At 37.1% G+C, this 13539-nt stretch overlaps 1 protein-coding gene across 1 annotated transcript in view; it reads left to right on the plus strand.

Moving 5' to 3' along the window:
• The window catches only part of MORC1 (MORC family CW-type zinc finger 1), a 314151-nt gene extending 305894 nt beyond the window's left edge, over positions 1-8257 (plus strand). Inside the window, exons 29-30 of the mRNA XM_055085704.1 lie at positions 4334-4528; positions 7585-8257. Coding sequence (XP_054941679.1) covers positions 4334-4528; positions 7585-7677 — 288 coding nt within the window. The 3' untranslated portion in view covers positions 7678-8257. The remainder of the gene's footprint in view (positions 1-4333; positions 4529-7584) is intronic.
• The last annotated feature ends 5282 nt before the right edge of the window (positions 8258-13539 follow it).

Genomic DNA, 13539 nt, shown 5'->3' on the forward strand with positions numbered 1-13539 from the left:
CTCTAGGTAATTTTTGATTTCCTCTTTGATTTCTTCAGTGATCTCTTGGTTATTTAGTAACGTATTGTTTAACCTCCATTTGTTTGTGTTTTTTACATTTTTTTCCCTGTAATTCATTTCTGATCTCATAGCGTTGTGGTCAGAAAAGATGCTTGATATGATATCAGTTTTCTTAAATTTACTGAGGCTTGATTTGGGACCGAAGATGTGATCTATCCTGGAGAATGTTCCATGCGCACTTGAGCGGAAAGTGTAATCTGCTGTTTTTGGATGGAATGTCCTATAAGTATCAATTAAATCTCTCTGGTCTGTTGTGTCATTTAAAGCTTGTGTTTCCTTATTAATTTTCTGTTCGGATGATCTGTCCATTGGTATAAGTGAGGTGTTAAAGTCCCGCACTATTATTGTGGTACTGTCGATTTCCTCTGTTATAGCTGTTAGCAGTTGCCTTATGTATTGAGGTGCTCCTATGTTGGGTGCATATATGTTTATAATTATTATATCTTCTTCTTGGATTGATCCCTTGATCATTATATCATGCCACTCCCTTCTGGCTTGTGTAGTTTCTGCTGAGAAATCAGCTGTTAACCTTATGGGAGTTCCCTTGTATGTTATTTGTCGTTTTTCCCTTGCTGCTTTCAATAATTTTTCTTTATCTTTAATTTTTTCCAATTTGATTACTATGTGTCTCGGCATGTTTCTCCTTGGGGTTTTCCTGTATGGGACTCTCTGCACTTCCTGGACTTGAGTGGCTATTTCCTTTCCTATGTTAGGGATGTTTTCGACCATAATCTCTTCAGATATTTTCTTGGGTCCTTTCTCTCTCTCTTCTCCTTCTGGGACCCCTATAATGTGAATTTTGTTGCGTTTAATGTTGTCCCAGAGGTCTCTTAGGCTGTCTTCATTTCTTTTCATTCTTTTGTCTTTGTTTTGTTCCATAGCACTGAATTCCACCATTCTGTCTTCCAGGTCACTTACCGTTCTTCTGCCTCAGTTATTCTGCTATTGATTCCTTCTAGTGTATTTTTCATTTCAGTTATTGTATTGTTCATCTCTGTTTGTTTGTTGTTTAATTCTTCTAGGTCTTTGTTAAACATTTCTTGCATTTTCTCAATCTTTGCCTCCATTCTTTTTCTGAGGTCCTGTATCATCTTCACTATCATTATTCTGAATTCTTTTTGTGGAAGGTTGCCTATCTGCATTTCACTTAGTTCTTTTTCTGGGGTTTTATCTTGTTCCTTCATCTGGTACATAGCCCTGTGCCTTATCATCTTGTCTATCTTTCTGTGAATGTGGTTTTTGTTCCACAGGCTGCAGGATTGTAGTTCTTCTTCTGTATAAACATTCTTAATGTTGTACTGTATTAACAGTGCTGTCTTTTGAACCTTTTAAAAAATTAATTATAGATACACAACAAATTATAGAATTGTAGAGAGGTTCCATGTACCCTTCATCCCAGTTTTTCCAGTGCTTATGTCTTCCATAATTGTATACTTGTAGTACAATATCAAAAGCAGGAAATTGAAATTGGTAAAATGTGTGTCTTGTTTTTATCACATGTGAATTTGTATGACCACCACTGTCAGGGTAGGACCTCCCATTACCACAAAAATCTCCCTGTGCTATTCCTTTATAGTCACACACCACACACACAAACACCCCTAACCCCAGGCAACTGCTCATCTGTTCTCCATCTCTATAACTTTGTCATTTGAGGGATGTTATCGAAATGGAATCATACAGTAGGTGGCACTTTATGATTGGCTTTATTCACTCAACATAATGCCCTTCAGATCCATTAAGTATATCAATCGTGTGTTTCTTTTTATTGCTGATGAGCAATACTGTTATTTTTCTAGGTAATATTGTTTTTCATATTTTATATTTTTAATTTTATTTGTTTTGGTTTGTTTTATTATTGTTGTTGCTTTTTACAAGAAAGTGTTTCCTGGATATTGTTTAGGATGGCAAAAGCTATAAAATTCTAAAGTTCTGAAAACTAAGAACTATAATTGGCTGCTGACATCTGAACTGTCCATGACTCTGTCCTCATTATTCCAGCTGTGTTGAATTATTTACCCTACTCTACCTTCAGGCCGTGGGAGATCTCACTTCCTGGGTTTGACAGAAACCTCCATGGGAAGCACCTATGAAGCTTCTTAGAGGAGGTGGTTATTGCCTTAGTTTTAAGCCATCAACTTCTTGTAGGTTGAATTGAGCATGTTCAAAAAAGGATGCCCCTCCAAGATCTCAGAATGTAGCCTGCATTTCAAGGCAGGATTGGCCCTCGTATTTGAAGTCCCTTTGCTGTGAATGCTGAACATCTGCTGTCCTAACTCTTCACTATTTAGTGCCTTGTGGCAGGCGTTGGAATTAGAGAGGTGTACATAACCAATTTTTTTTTTACATTGAGGTTACATTCCTGAGGGAAATATAGATAACAAACACTTAAATAAAACATAAATAAACATACAATGTGATGTGCCATAAAATAATTGTACAAGGCCAGGGGATAGACAGTGATGGTGTGTTGGGGAAGGGGAGGCTATTTCAGATACAGAGAGCAAGGAATATCTGAGCCATGTTTTCATACTGGTTGAGGCCAAGAGTGAGCCTTGTGTATATCTGGGGCTGAATCTGCTGAACAAAGAAAGCAGCAAGGGCAAAGGGCCTGTGGCAGGAGGGAGCTTGATGTATACCTGGAAGGGCGAGGCCTAGAACTCAGGAAATGAGGTAAGAAGAGGCAGAGCCAGGTCAAGGATTTCAGAGTCTAATTCCTTGTGCCCTCACACAAACATCCAGGCAGTGTAAGTCTCGAAAGAAATCTAAGATTTCTTTACGTGGCAATCTACAGATTTCACAATTAAGTCTCACCTTTAATACAACACATGATATATATGTGTGAATGTATGTGTGTATATATATAAACGCACACATATATGGCCATTGTTTACCACTGTGGAGTGGTATTTGGGTCCCTGCTCCCAAATATTCCTCTCAGTTAATAGCACATGAATAGTATACATAATTGGAGGTAAATTAGTGATGTCAATCCAACTCAAATACCTTAAGTCAGGACTTTAATGCTCTTCTATTTAATGGAGACTCCACACCCGCCTCTCAACTCTAATAATATCTGTGCCTTACTTGGGGCACAATACATTTTCTCCCATAAAGAGACAGTATTTGCATACTTGTATTATCTCATTCTGTAGACTAGAAGCTTCTTGAGGGCAAAGACTGAATCTTACATATCTCTGCATCACCTATAATAAAATTCAGTGCCTCTAATTTAGGAAGTAGTTGGTGAATGTCTATTAAACAGAATTCAGTATACTTAGGGGGTTTTGTTTGTTTGTTTCAAGAATTTTATAGAAAAAGGAGAAATGTGTGAGGTCAATGAGTGCTTAAAGGGGATGACGTGGCAGTGTTGGGGAAGGGCCTGCATGTATTAGTGAGTGTAGTGGAGGAGGGTGAAGGGGGACAGGGTGGACACAGAAGACAAACGAGGCTACCTTACAATTTTCCTGGCAACCCAGCATATTAGAATACAGAAATCTTCTTATTGCTGAAACGTTGAAATGTTTATCAAAACAGGATTTGCCCTGTATCTCTTTTCTCATAATATCCCCTGGCCCTCTCAAAATGTTGATACAGGCAATTAATGTCATTTTGAAATTGAAGCATATGGCCACTCCATTACTTCTTTCTATTCTGTGAGTGTCTCAGGCGCAACACGAGCTCTTGGAAAATAACCAAGTCTCTTGAATTAGCAAAGGTCACATGCGTTAGTATATAACCGTAATCTTTACATCAGATTAGGGAACCCAAGGAGAGTGGCAGACTAGGAATTCCTCTTACTGTAGCTTCTGTGCTTTTCAGATGCTACAGACTTGAGTTATAAATCACACATTTAAAGCCCCAAGTGGCTGGATACTCTGTCGTCATCTATGAGTTACTGGTGTTGTGGCGAGTGGTCACAGGCACCTATCCCCTTTGTGCCTTGAAGAATATGGTAGCCCTGGTAGAACAAATTCAAGCATTACTAGGTTTCTTCTTTATTCCAAAGCAAGGGTTTCTGAGCTGACCTTGGTGTGCCTCTTTATATTATAGTTACTGGACTATTGTGCATTTTTCCTTCTTTCTCTTCCTCTTCCATCAGATTGTTAGTTCCATAAGGGATCAACATATCTTAAATGTAGAACACCCATAGTACATACGTACAGAGTTGACACTTGGTACATATGTGTAGAATTGGAATATGATATTCTGCTATTAGGGAGGAAAGTAATATTTTAAAAATATACTAAAACTGTTTTTAAAACATTCCCAGATCCATAATGTTTACATGGTCCAATATGAAAAAAAACTAAAGCAAACCATGCAATCCATTAACTATGATGCAAACAGAAGAGGAGTGGTTAATGAAGTATCCCTGGGACAATGTGAAAAAAAAAGAAAAATCACTGAAGACAAACTGAATAATCTTCGTGTGAAACTGACAGTATTATTGCAGAAACTTCAGCTGGTAAGAAATGAAATTTTATTTGAGTAATAGGAACACACATTGTGTAGAGAGCGGTGGGCTGGCTTCCTCTCCTAATGTCGTCATCCACTTATGACTTTGGACGAGTCACTTAACCGAGCCCTAACTCTCTCTTAATGGATATTGAAATCACAAATAAATGAACTTTGAAAGTATAAATTAGAACACTGTTTTAAAGGCCTATTATTTTTTCCCTTTAAAAAATCAGAAGCTTTGCTTGTGCTGTTGGTATAGTTCGATCATGCTGTCTCCTCAGTAGCATATTTCCAGTAGGAAATTTTTTCTAATTTTTTCAGACAACAAAATATTTTATTTTTTATCCTAATACAGAGGTTAAAAAAACAGACTTCTAATCTTAGAGGAGACGTTAGAGACATTGGAAAATATCATGTAACTATGAATTACTGTTCTTCTTGTTTGTTTATATATTTGAATGCATAAAGAATTGGGCTTCTATGATAGATTGAGCCAGTGAGGAAAGACCCATCTTCTACTACAGCATATACAAATGCTGGGGAGAAAACATTAAAAATTAAAGTATATATATCCAATGTTGAAAAGTCTTTCTGTAGATGCTAGAAATAAACTGAGAAATCAACAGTGAGCCCAGGAACTATGACTGTGTTTCTCAGCTTTCCTTGGGGTATAAACAAAGGTTGTTGAGTGGGACTTCTAGGAAAGCTCCCTAAGAGGGGCTCAGAGAGCTCTCTGGGGGCCCACAAGGGCAGGTCTGTGTCTGGAGCAACTTGGCATCATACACTCAGCACCCAGCACTTTGTGTTGCTTCCCCAGCACTGGTGATGGACACCTGGGCACTCTTTGGGCTGCCTCAAGACTAGCCTTTGGCTCAGTTTATTGTCATGGTAAACTGGAAGCTCCTTAGATATCATCTAGCCTGCTTTAAAAAAGTATATGGAAATAGGGTCTGACGGGGAGAAAATTGTCTCAGGACCCACACAAAACTCAGACATAGGCCCTGACAGGAGATGGGTCCCTCCTGGGCCATGCAGGGAGAGAGGGCAGGAGCTGTCTCCCAGAGAGACCTGCCTGGAGGCCTGGAGGACGGCCTTGCCCATGAAGGGGGTCACAGAGAGACAGACGAGGAAACTTGCTGAGCATCAGTATTGAACATGATGAGCATGGACTTTGAAGCCAACTGTCTGGTTTTCAGTCAGTGTGAGAGTTCATTGCTCTTTCAAAAACTATATATCTTTGGATTTTCTGGGATTTCTCATATAAAATACAAAATAAAAACACAGAAAGTATTTTTGATTAAGTATATAGCCAAAAGAGACAATCCCTCTCTTCTTGGGTGGTCTAGGCAACAGTTAAAATGTTTCATTATTAAAATAAAACCGTTTTCACTTAATGGTAATTATATTTGTCCTTCTGTCAACAGTACTACCTAAACCAGTTTGTAAGAGTGGGATTTGAGTGGACCTCCTTTGGGTTCTTGTGGCCGCAGAGGGTGGCGAATGTTTTTGCATGTAAAAGGTCTGGTGGAGCCTCACACATGGTAGGGTTTCAGTGATGACTGTTGTTTCACTAACAAGAACAACTAGAGAGACCAAAGAAGTTCTTTATCATAGTAATGGAATACCACTGTTGTCTATCAAGAAAGTTCATAAAAATTATTTGGTTCTCACAATAGCAAATCTGTTCGGCTAGGAAAAACAAAATGAAAGAATAGTAGTTTACTCTTCCTTCTGTGTCAAACCCCTGGGTTCCCTCACAGTAGCCAGAGTAATTATACTAACTTAATTTGTTTTATTCACAAACTTTAGTAAAGAGGTGAAGGGCTTTAGCCCACAGAAAGTGAAATGTTTTATCCAGTATCATTGGAGAGGTACTCAAAAGGCTCCTGTCCAGATATGTTTACTCTCATCCCCCACTTGAACTTTACATTTTCAGTGCCTTTAATTGCCCGAGCAACTACCATGGAGTAGAGCAGACACATGAGATGCGGTGGACCTGGAACAGACGGTTGGGACAGCACATGAAGAACCTGGGGACAGGATCAACCTGGAGTCCTAGCAGGAAGTCTAGTCTGCCGGGTAGAGAGCAGGATTAGACCAGACTGAACAGGCCGAGAGCTGTCGGTGTCAGAAAGGGTCATACAGGGCATTCCTCAGGGTCAGTGAATATTTGGAAATCCTAGTGAATATCAGTATCATGGAAACCCACACAGGGTCCGAGCTGCAGAGCTGGGACTCAGTACAATTCAGGCTTGTTAGAAGACTGAGCAAATCTAGGGCAAAGGGAGCAAAGCAAAAACACATTTAATGGAACCAGATGAGGGATGGAGAAACTATGATAGTGCCAGACACTTATTGGAAACAATAATAACATTGGGACTATTTCTGAAAGGTCCTTCCTAAAAATTCTCCTATCCATCAGCGCAGTTGGAGAATGAGTTGATCCCATGGTTGGGCCTGAGGGAGTGAGACTTAGGTCAGTAAAGAGGGAGCATTTGTCCAGCTGTTCATGGATCAAGAAGCTCAAGGAAGGAGAGCTTGAGATTACCCCAATAGAGAACTGAGGGAAAGGGAAAAGGGGACAGATCAGGGCAGCAAGCCAAAGGTTGTGGGAAAAGATGCTGCGGAGGAAAAAGGAGAAACAGAGAAGTCAGAATTTGCCTATCCGTCTGTTTTTCCTCTAAGTCTAAAAATTCATGAATTTTAAGATGGAAGATGAGAACCTATAACAGAAAAATGAGATGAGGGTGGGGGCTTTAGGAATATGGCAAGCAATTAAATAGAAGGGGGGAAAAAAACCCCAAAAAACACAGTTGAACTAATTTCCACTGAAGAAGAAGAAGAAGAAGAAAAAAAAAAAAAAGATTCACGTTCCTAACCACTTGTGAGCATAAAATGAGATGAAATGCAAAAACATTTCAAAAGGTTAAAAGCATTATTCAAATGCAAACTGGGTTTTGTTGCTACATGAATCATAGGGAAGACTGGTCCAAGGCCACCCAGATTACAGGAATAAACCCTGTAGCTTCTTCCCCTCCTATGATTGTTGCTTCTCTTTTCCAGGGCGGTCCAGCAGGAGACCTGGAGCAGATTGACAGTTACTTAGAAGCTCTGCTTAAAGAAGATAATCTCCTTTTTCAGAAGACTTTTAAATAAAGTGACTGCAGGTACAGGACATAGTCTCCTTTCAGAAAAAAAGGAAAGTACTTCTCAAAATTAAAAGAAAAGACATTCCATTTTTTAAAATGCTAATAAGAAAAAAAGATTCTTTTTAAAAAATCTCCTCTGCACTTGTTATTGTAAAGTTCATCTTGTTTAACAGTAAGAAAATTTTATGTTTTAGAAATGGAGACTGGTTTACAATTTGTATGTTTCCCAGGTCTATTCCCTAACTCTTCCTGTTCTTTCAGAAACCATTTCTAGAGTTCTCTAATTTCTGTGAGCTGCTAAGAAAGATGGAAATATCATTTAGGCTTAAATTTTTTTTTCACTAAAAAGATTGTAAAAACTGGAACACAATGGTTTTTAAGAGCCAAAGAACTACAGAATCACCTCCTTTTGAAACTTGAGTTGAAAAAGTAAGACATTATACCCCTTCTCCACTACAGCCAGTACTCAGTAAAGCAGATAATATACATCCCAAAAGAACTTTGAGATATATTTTATATGATAATTTTATTATTGAGTTATAGTAAAAGAACCAATCTTCTAAGCATAATATGAATACATATTACATATATGTAAGAATTGTGTTTTACATTTTCCTTGACAACTGTTTGTTTTATTTGTTTAGAAATGTCTGCAACTTTGGACAAAAGCAATAAAACATTTAATAAATGTTTGTGTAATTGTATAATTTTAATTTTATGTACATGCACATAGTACAAAATTCAGAACATGTGAAATGGAATACAGTACAGTGAAAAGTCTTCATCCCGTTCTTGTCTTTAATTACTTCATTACTCTTCTCGAGAGGCATGGTTTTACTAGTTACTTAGGAATTCATCCAAAATCAGTCAATGTATATAAAACCATATAAATCATTATGTGGATATAAATATGGATGTAATAGCATCCAAAATATGCTTTTGTTTTTTTCCACTTAATATATCTTCAAGATCATTCCATATCAGTGTCAGTATATGTAGCGCTGTCTTATTATCTTTAAACTGCTCTTTATTATTCCATTCTATAGGTGTACCAAAATTTATTTTAGGTAAATATCCATCTTATGATGGACATTTACATTTTTCTTTTTTTTCTCTATTATAAGGCTTTTGCTTTTCTTTCTTTTTTAAAAAATTTATTTTATTAAGGTATAGTTGATTTACAGTGTTTTGTTAGTTTCTGGTGTACAGCAAAGTAATTCAGCTATACATATATATAATAGTTGTATTTGCTAATCCCAAACTCCCGATTCATCCCTCCCTCTCCCCCCCTCCCTCTTGGCAACCATAAGTCTGTTCTCTATGTCTGTGAGTCTGTTTCTGTTTCATAGGTAAGCTCATTGGTGTCATATTTTAGATTCCATGTATAAGTGATATTATATGGTACTTCTCTTTCTCTTTCTCACTTACTTTGCTTAGTATGATAATCTCTGAGTCGATCCATGTTGCTGCAAATGGCATTATTTCACTTTTTTATGGCTGAATAATATTCCCTTGTGTATATATGTACCACATCATCTTTATCCATTCATCTGTTGATGGACACTTAGGTTGTTTCCATGTCTTGGCTGTTGTAAATAATGCTGCTATGAACATTGGGGTGCATGTATCTTTTTGAATTATAGTTTTGTCTGGGTATATGTCCAGGAGTGGGATTGTTGGATCATATGGCAATTCTATTTTTAGTTTTTTGAGGAATCTCCATTCTGTTTTCCATAGTGGCTGCACCAATTTACATTCCCACCAACAATAGGAGGGTTCCCTTTTCTCCACACCCTCTCTAGCATTTGTTATTTGTAGACTTTTTAATGACGGCTGTTCTGACTGGTGTGAGGTGGTACCTCAGTGTAGTTTTGATTTGCATTTTTTTAATGACTAGTGATGTTGAGCATCTTTTCATATGCCTATTGGCCATCTGTATTTCTTCTTTGGAGAAATGTCTATTTAGGTCTTCTGCCCATTTTTTGATTGGATTGTTTATTTTTTTGTTATTGAGTTGTATGAGCTGTTTATATATTTTGGAAATTAAGCCCTCATTGGTCACATCATTTGCAAATAATTTCTCCCAGTCCGTAGGTTTTCTTCTCATTTTGTTTATGGTTTCCTTTGCTGTGCAAAAGCTTATAAGTATGATTAGGCCCCATTTGTTTATTTTTGCTTTATTTCTATTGCCTTGGGAGACTGACCTAAGAAAACATTGGTATGATTTATGTCAGAGAATGTTTTGCCTATGTTCTCTTCTAGGAGTTTTGTTGTATCATGTCTTATATTTACGTCTTTAAGCCATTTTGAATTTATTTTTGTGTATGATGTGAGGGTATGTTCTAACTGCATTGATTGACATGCAGCTCTCCAGCTTTCCCAACACCACTTGCTGAAGAGACTTTCTTTTCTCCATTGTATATTCTTGCCTCCTTTGTCGAAGATTAATTGACTGTAGGTGTTTGGGTTTATTTCTGGGCTCTCTGTTCTGTTCTGTTGATCCGTATGTCTGTTTTTGTGCCAATACCATGCTGTTGTGATTACTGTAGCTTTGTAGTATTGTCTGAAGTCTGGGAGGGTTATGCCTCCTGCTTTGTTCTTTTTCCTCAGGATTTCTGTGCCAATTCTGGGTCTTTTATGGTTCCACATAAATTGTAGGATTATTCTAGTTCTGTGAAAAATGTGATGGGTAATTTGATAGGGATCGCATTAAGTCTGTAGATTGCTTTGGGTAGTGTGGCCATTTTAACCATGTTAATTCTTCCAATCTAAGTGCATGGAATATCTTTCCATTTCTTTGAATCATCTTCAGTTTCCTTTATTAATGTTTTAGAGTTCTCAGCATATAAGTCTTTCACCTCCTTGGTCAGGATTATTCCTAAATAATTTTTTTTTGATGCAATTTTAAAAGGGATAGTTCTTTTACATTCCCTTTCTGATATTTCATTGTTAGTGTTCATTTTTTCTTTTCATGTTTACATGTTCTCATCCTTTTGGATTTACATGCACACAACAGTGAACATTCTTATAAATATGTTCATTTCACACATATGCAATTTTACTTGTTAAATAAACTTCAGAAGATGCATTGCTGGGTCAAAGGGTACATACAGATATTATTAATAGATATTGTCTAATAACACTTCATAAAAATTGTATTAATAAACACCCTCCAGCAATATATTAATGTCTGTTTCTCACACCTTTACCTACCCCATGAATTATCAAGCTTTCTTATGTCATTGATCAAACAGGTGAAAAGTGGTATATACTTGTAGCTTTAATGTACATTTCTTATGAGTAAGACTGAGCACCTTTTCATGTTTAAAATTCATTTCAGTTTTCCAATTTGGCCTTTGTTCATGTTTCAACTTGGTTATATTTTCCTACTAATTTATAGGAACTATTTTCATATTAGGGAAATTATCCTTTTTTATGATGTGTGTCACAAATGTTTTCTCATAATTTTTCATTTTTTAATGTTTTTATTATGTTTTGAGCTATGTGAGATTTTCAAAAATGTTTGCTTTAATTTCCTTTCATTTATGGCTTCTGGGTTTTTTAGTCATATTTAGAGAGTACTTTCCAATGCTAAAATTCTAAAGAAATTTTACATTGTTTTCTCTAATGATTTTGATAATCATATTGCTAAATCTTTGATTCATCTAGAATTTATTTTGCTGTAAGGAGTAAGTTAGAGATCTGACTTTGTTGTGTGTGTGTGTTTCCACAATAATGTCCCAGAATTATCAGTTGAATAATCAATCTTTTCCCCAATGATCTGCAATACCCCCTTATTGCATGTTAAATTCCTATTTGTATTTGCACTGAGTTCTAAAACACAAAAAAATCTCTATTTTTTTCCATTGATTGTCTCATCTTTTCTCTTGTTGGATCCATGTTGTTCTGGTAGGGCTAGCTGATAATTTTATTTTTTGAAAATTTCCTCTGTATCTTTGCGTGTGTAATTCTTATTCAAACTTAGAATTAGGTTTCAATTCACTACCTACCCCTTAAATTTTATTTGTACTTTGTTGGGTTTGTGGTTAGGGAGAATTGCATATATATGTATATATATATATAAGTCTTTCTACCCAAGACCAAAATATGCCTTTCTATATGTTCAGGTCTCCATTAGTGACCTATATTAGTACTTAAAATTTTTCTTCAAATATATCTAGTATATTATAGTTATATTTTTTGTAATTAATTAGATTTATTCTATGGCCTATTAAAAATGAATCTTTTTTCCCATTATCTTATGACTGGTTAATGTTTTATATAGCAAGATTTCTGATTTTGAGATATAAATATTGTATCCAGTGTAAGAATTCTCTTTATTTCAAGTAATCATTATGCAGTTTTTTTTTGTTTGTTTTTTTTTTTTTTTTGCGGTACGCAGGCCTCTCACTGTTGTGGCCTCTCCCGTTGCAGAGCACAGGCTCTGGACGTGCAGGCTCAGCGGCCATGGCTCACGGGCCCAGCCGCTCCGTGGCATGTGGGATCCTCCCGGACCGGGGCACGAACCCGTGTCCCCTGCATCGGCAGGCAGACTCTCAACCACTGCGCCACCAGGGAAGCCCTATGCAGTTTTTTTTAAAGCATAATTTATATGATCAAACAGTTTCTGGATCTCAGGTCCTTGCATTGTTGATCTATACAAAGTTTTCCTTTCACAAGGGATTTTCTTGGCCCCTTAAAAACTTTATCTTCCTCTGCCAACATCAGTATCCATTCTTCCTTTAATCTAAAAATTGGTGATTAATGAATGTTAATGGCAATAAGAAGTCAATGCCTCTGAGCATTCTTCTGGCAGACATTTAGAAAGAGTCTGAAGGGGGACTTCCTCAGAGAATGGTTTTTGAAGATTTTTACAGGATATTCCTCATATTTCCTAACTGAATATTCCCAAGGGCTGAGTCCTCATTATCTCATCTTCTCTCTTTTTACTCTGCATAAGAAATCTCATCTACTCTAATGGTTTCAAGTAATACTTCCAAATGAATAAGTTCTAAATTTCTATGACCAATCAGAACACTTCATTTAAATCTAGTTATGAAATAGAAATTTTCTATTGAAAGTCTATATTGGTATTTTTGACAGAAAATTAATCGTAACCTCTCCGCTTCCTGTCAAGGCAGTTCATTTAGGCCCCAGGGGCTCCAGTTCTTGGAGGATCTGGGGTTTTAAACAGATAATCATTTAGGACTAAGGAATGGGGACTAAAGTAGTAACTAGACTTATGAACTGAGTCAACATGGAAATCGGGGCAGGGCGGGAAATGGAGTAAGTTTAGGGGAGGAGAGCCATGTTGGAACCAGATGACTCCAGGAGGAAATAATATAATTCTGTTGCTCCTAAGTATGATTGGTAGCAAGATGGCTTGGGGACCACACGGGGCAATTCATTTCCATTATTAGACCATGGATACAGTTCTTAGGCCCATGGGATCAACTCTGAAGTGCATTGGCAATTGGGCTTGGCTGAGACCAGATAAGCTCAGGAACTAGAGTGGGATAAAACCAGCAGGCAGACGGTATGGCTAGATGCAGGTTTGAGAGACAAAAGACAAGAACAGAAAGCGGGGGTGGGGCAGGTGGGTGTGGGCAGTGGCAGATAGAATGCTGGAAGACACAGCCCCATATCTTCCTTTACCTGCAGTCCACACTTTACAGCCTACTACATCTACAACTCTTCTAACTACTTATTATCTGGTTATCTCTGCCTGTTTCCCTCTCGTACATAGAATTCCTTTAACAATACTCAGAATGTTTAATTTTTCCATGGCTTAAAAAAATGTTCTTCATCTAAATTTATCTTTATTATATTCAGATGTGAGAAGGCAGATACTCTTTTTTTTTTTTTTTTT

Source organism: Physeter macrocephalus, chromosome 1 (genome assembly GCF_002837175.3).
Source record: "Physeter macrocephalus isolate SW-GA chromosome 1, ASM283717v5, whole genome shotgun sequence".
In the NCBI taxonomy this organism is placed as follows: domain Eukaryota; kingdom Metazoa; phylum Chordata; class Mammalia; order Artiodactyla; family Physeteridae; genus Physeter; species Physeter macrocephalus.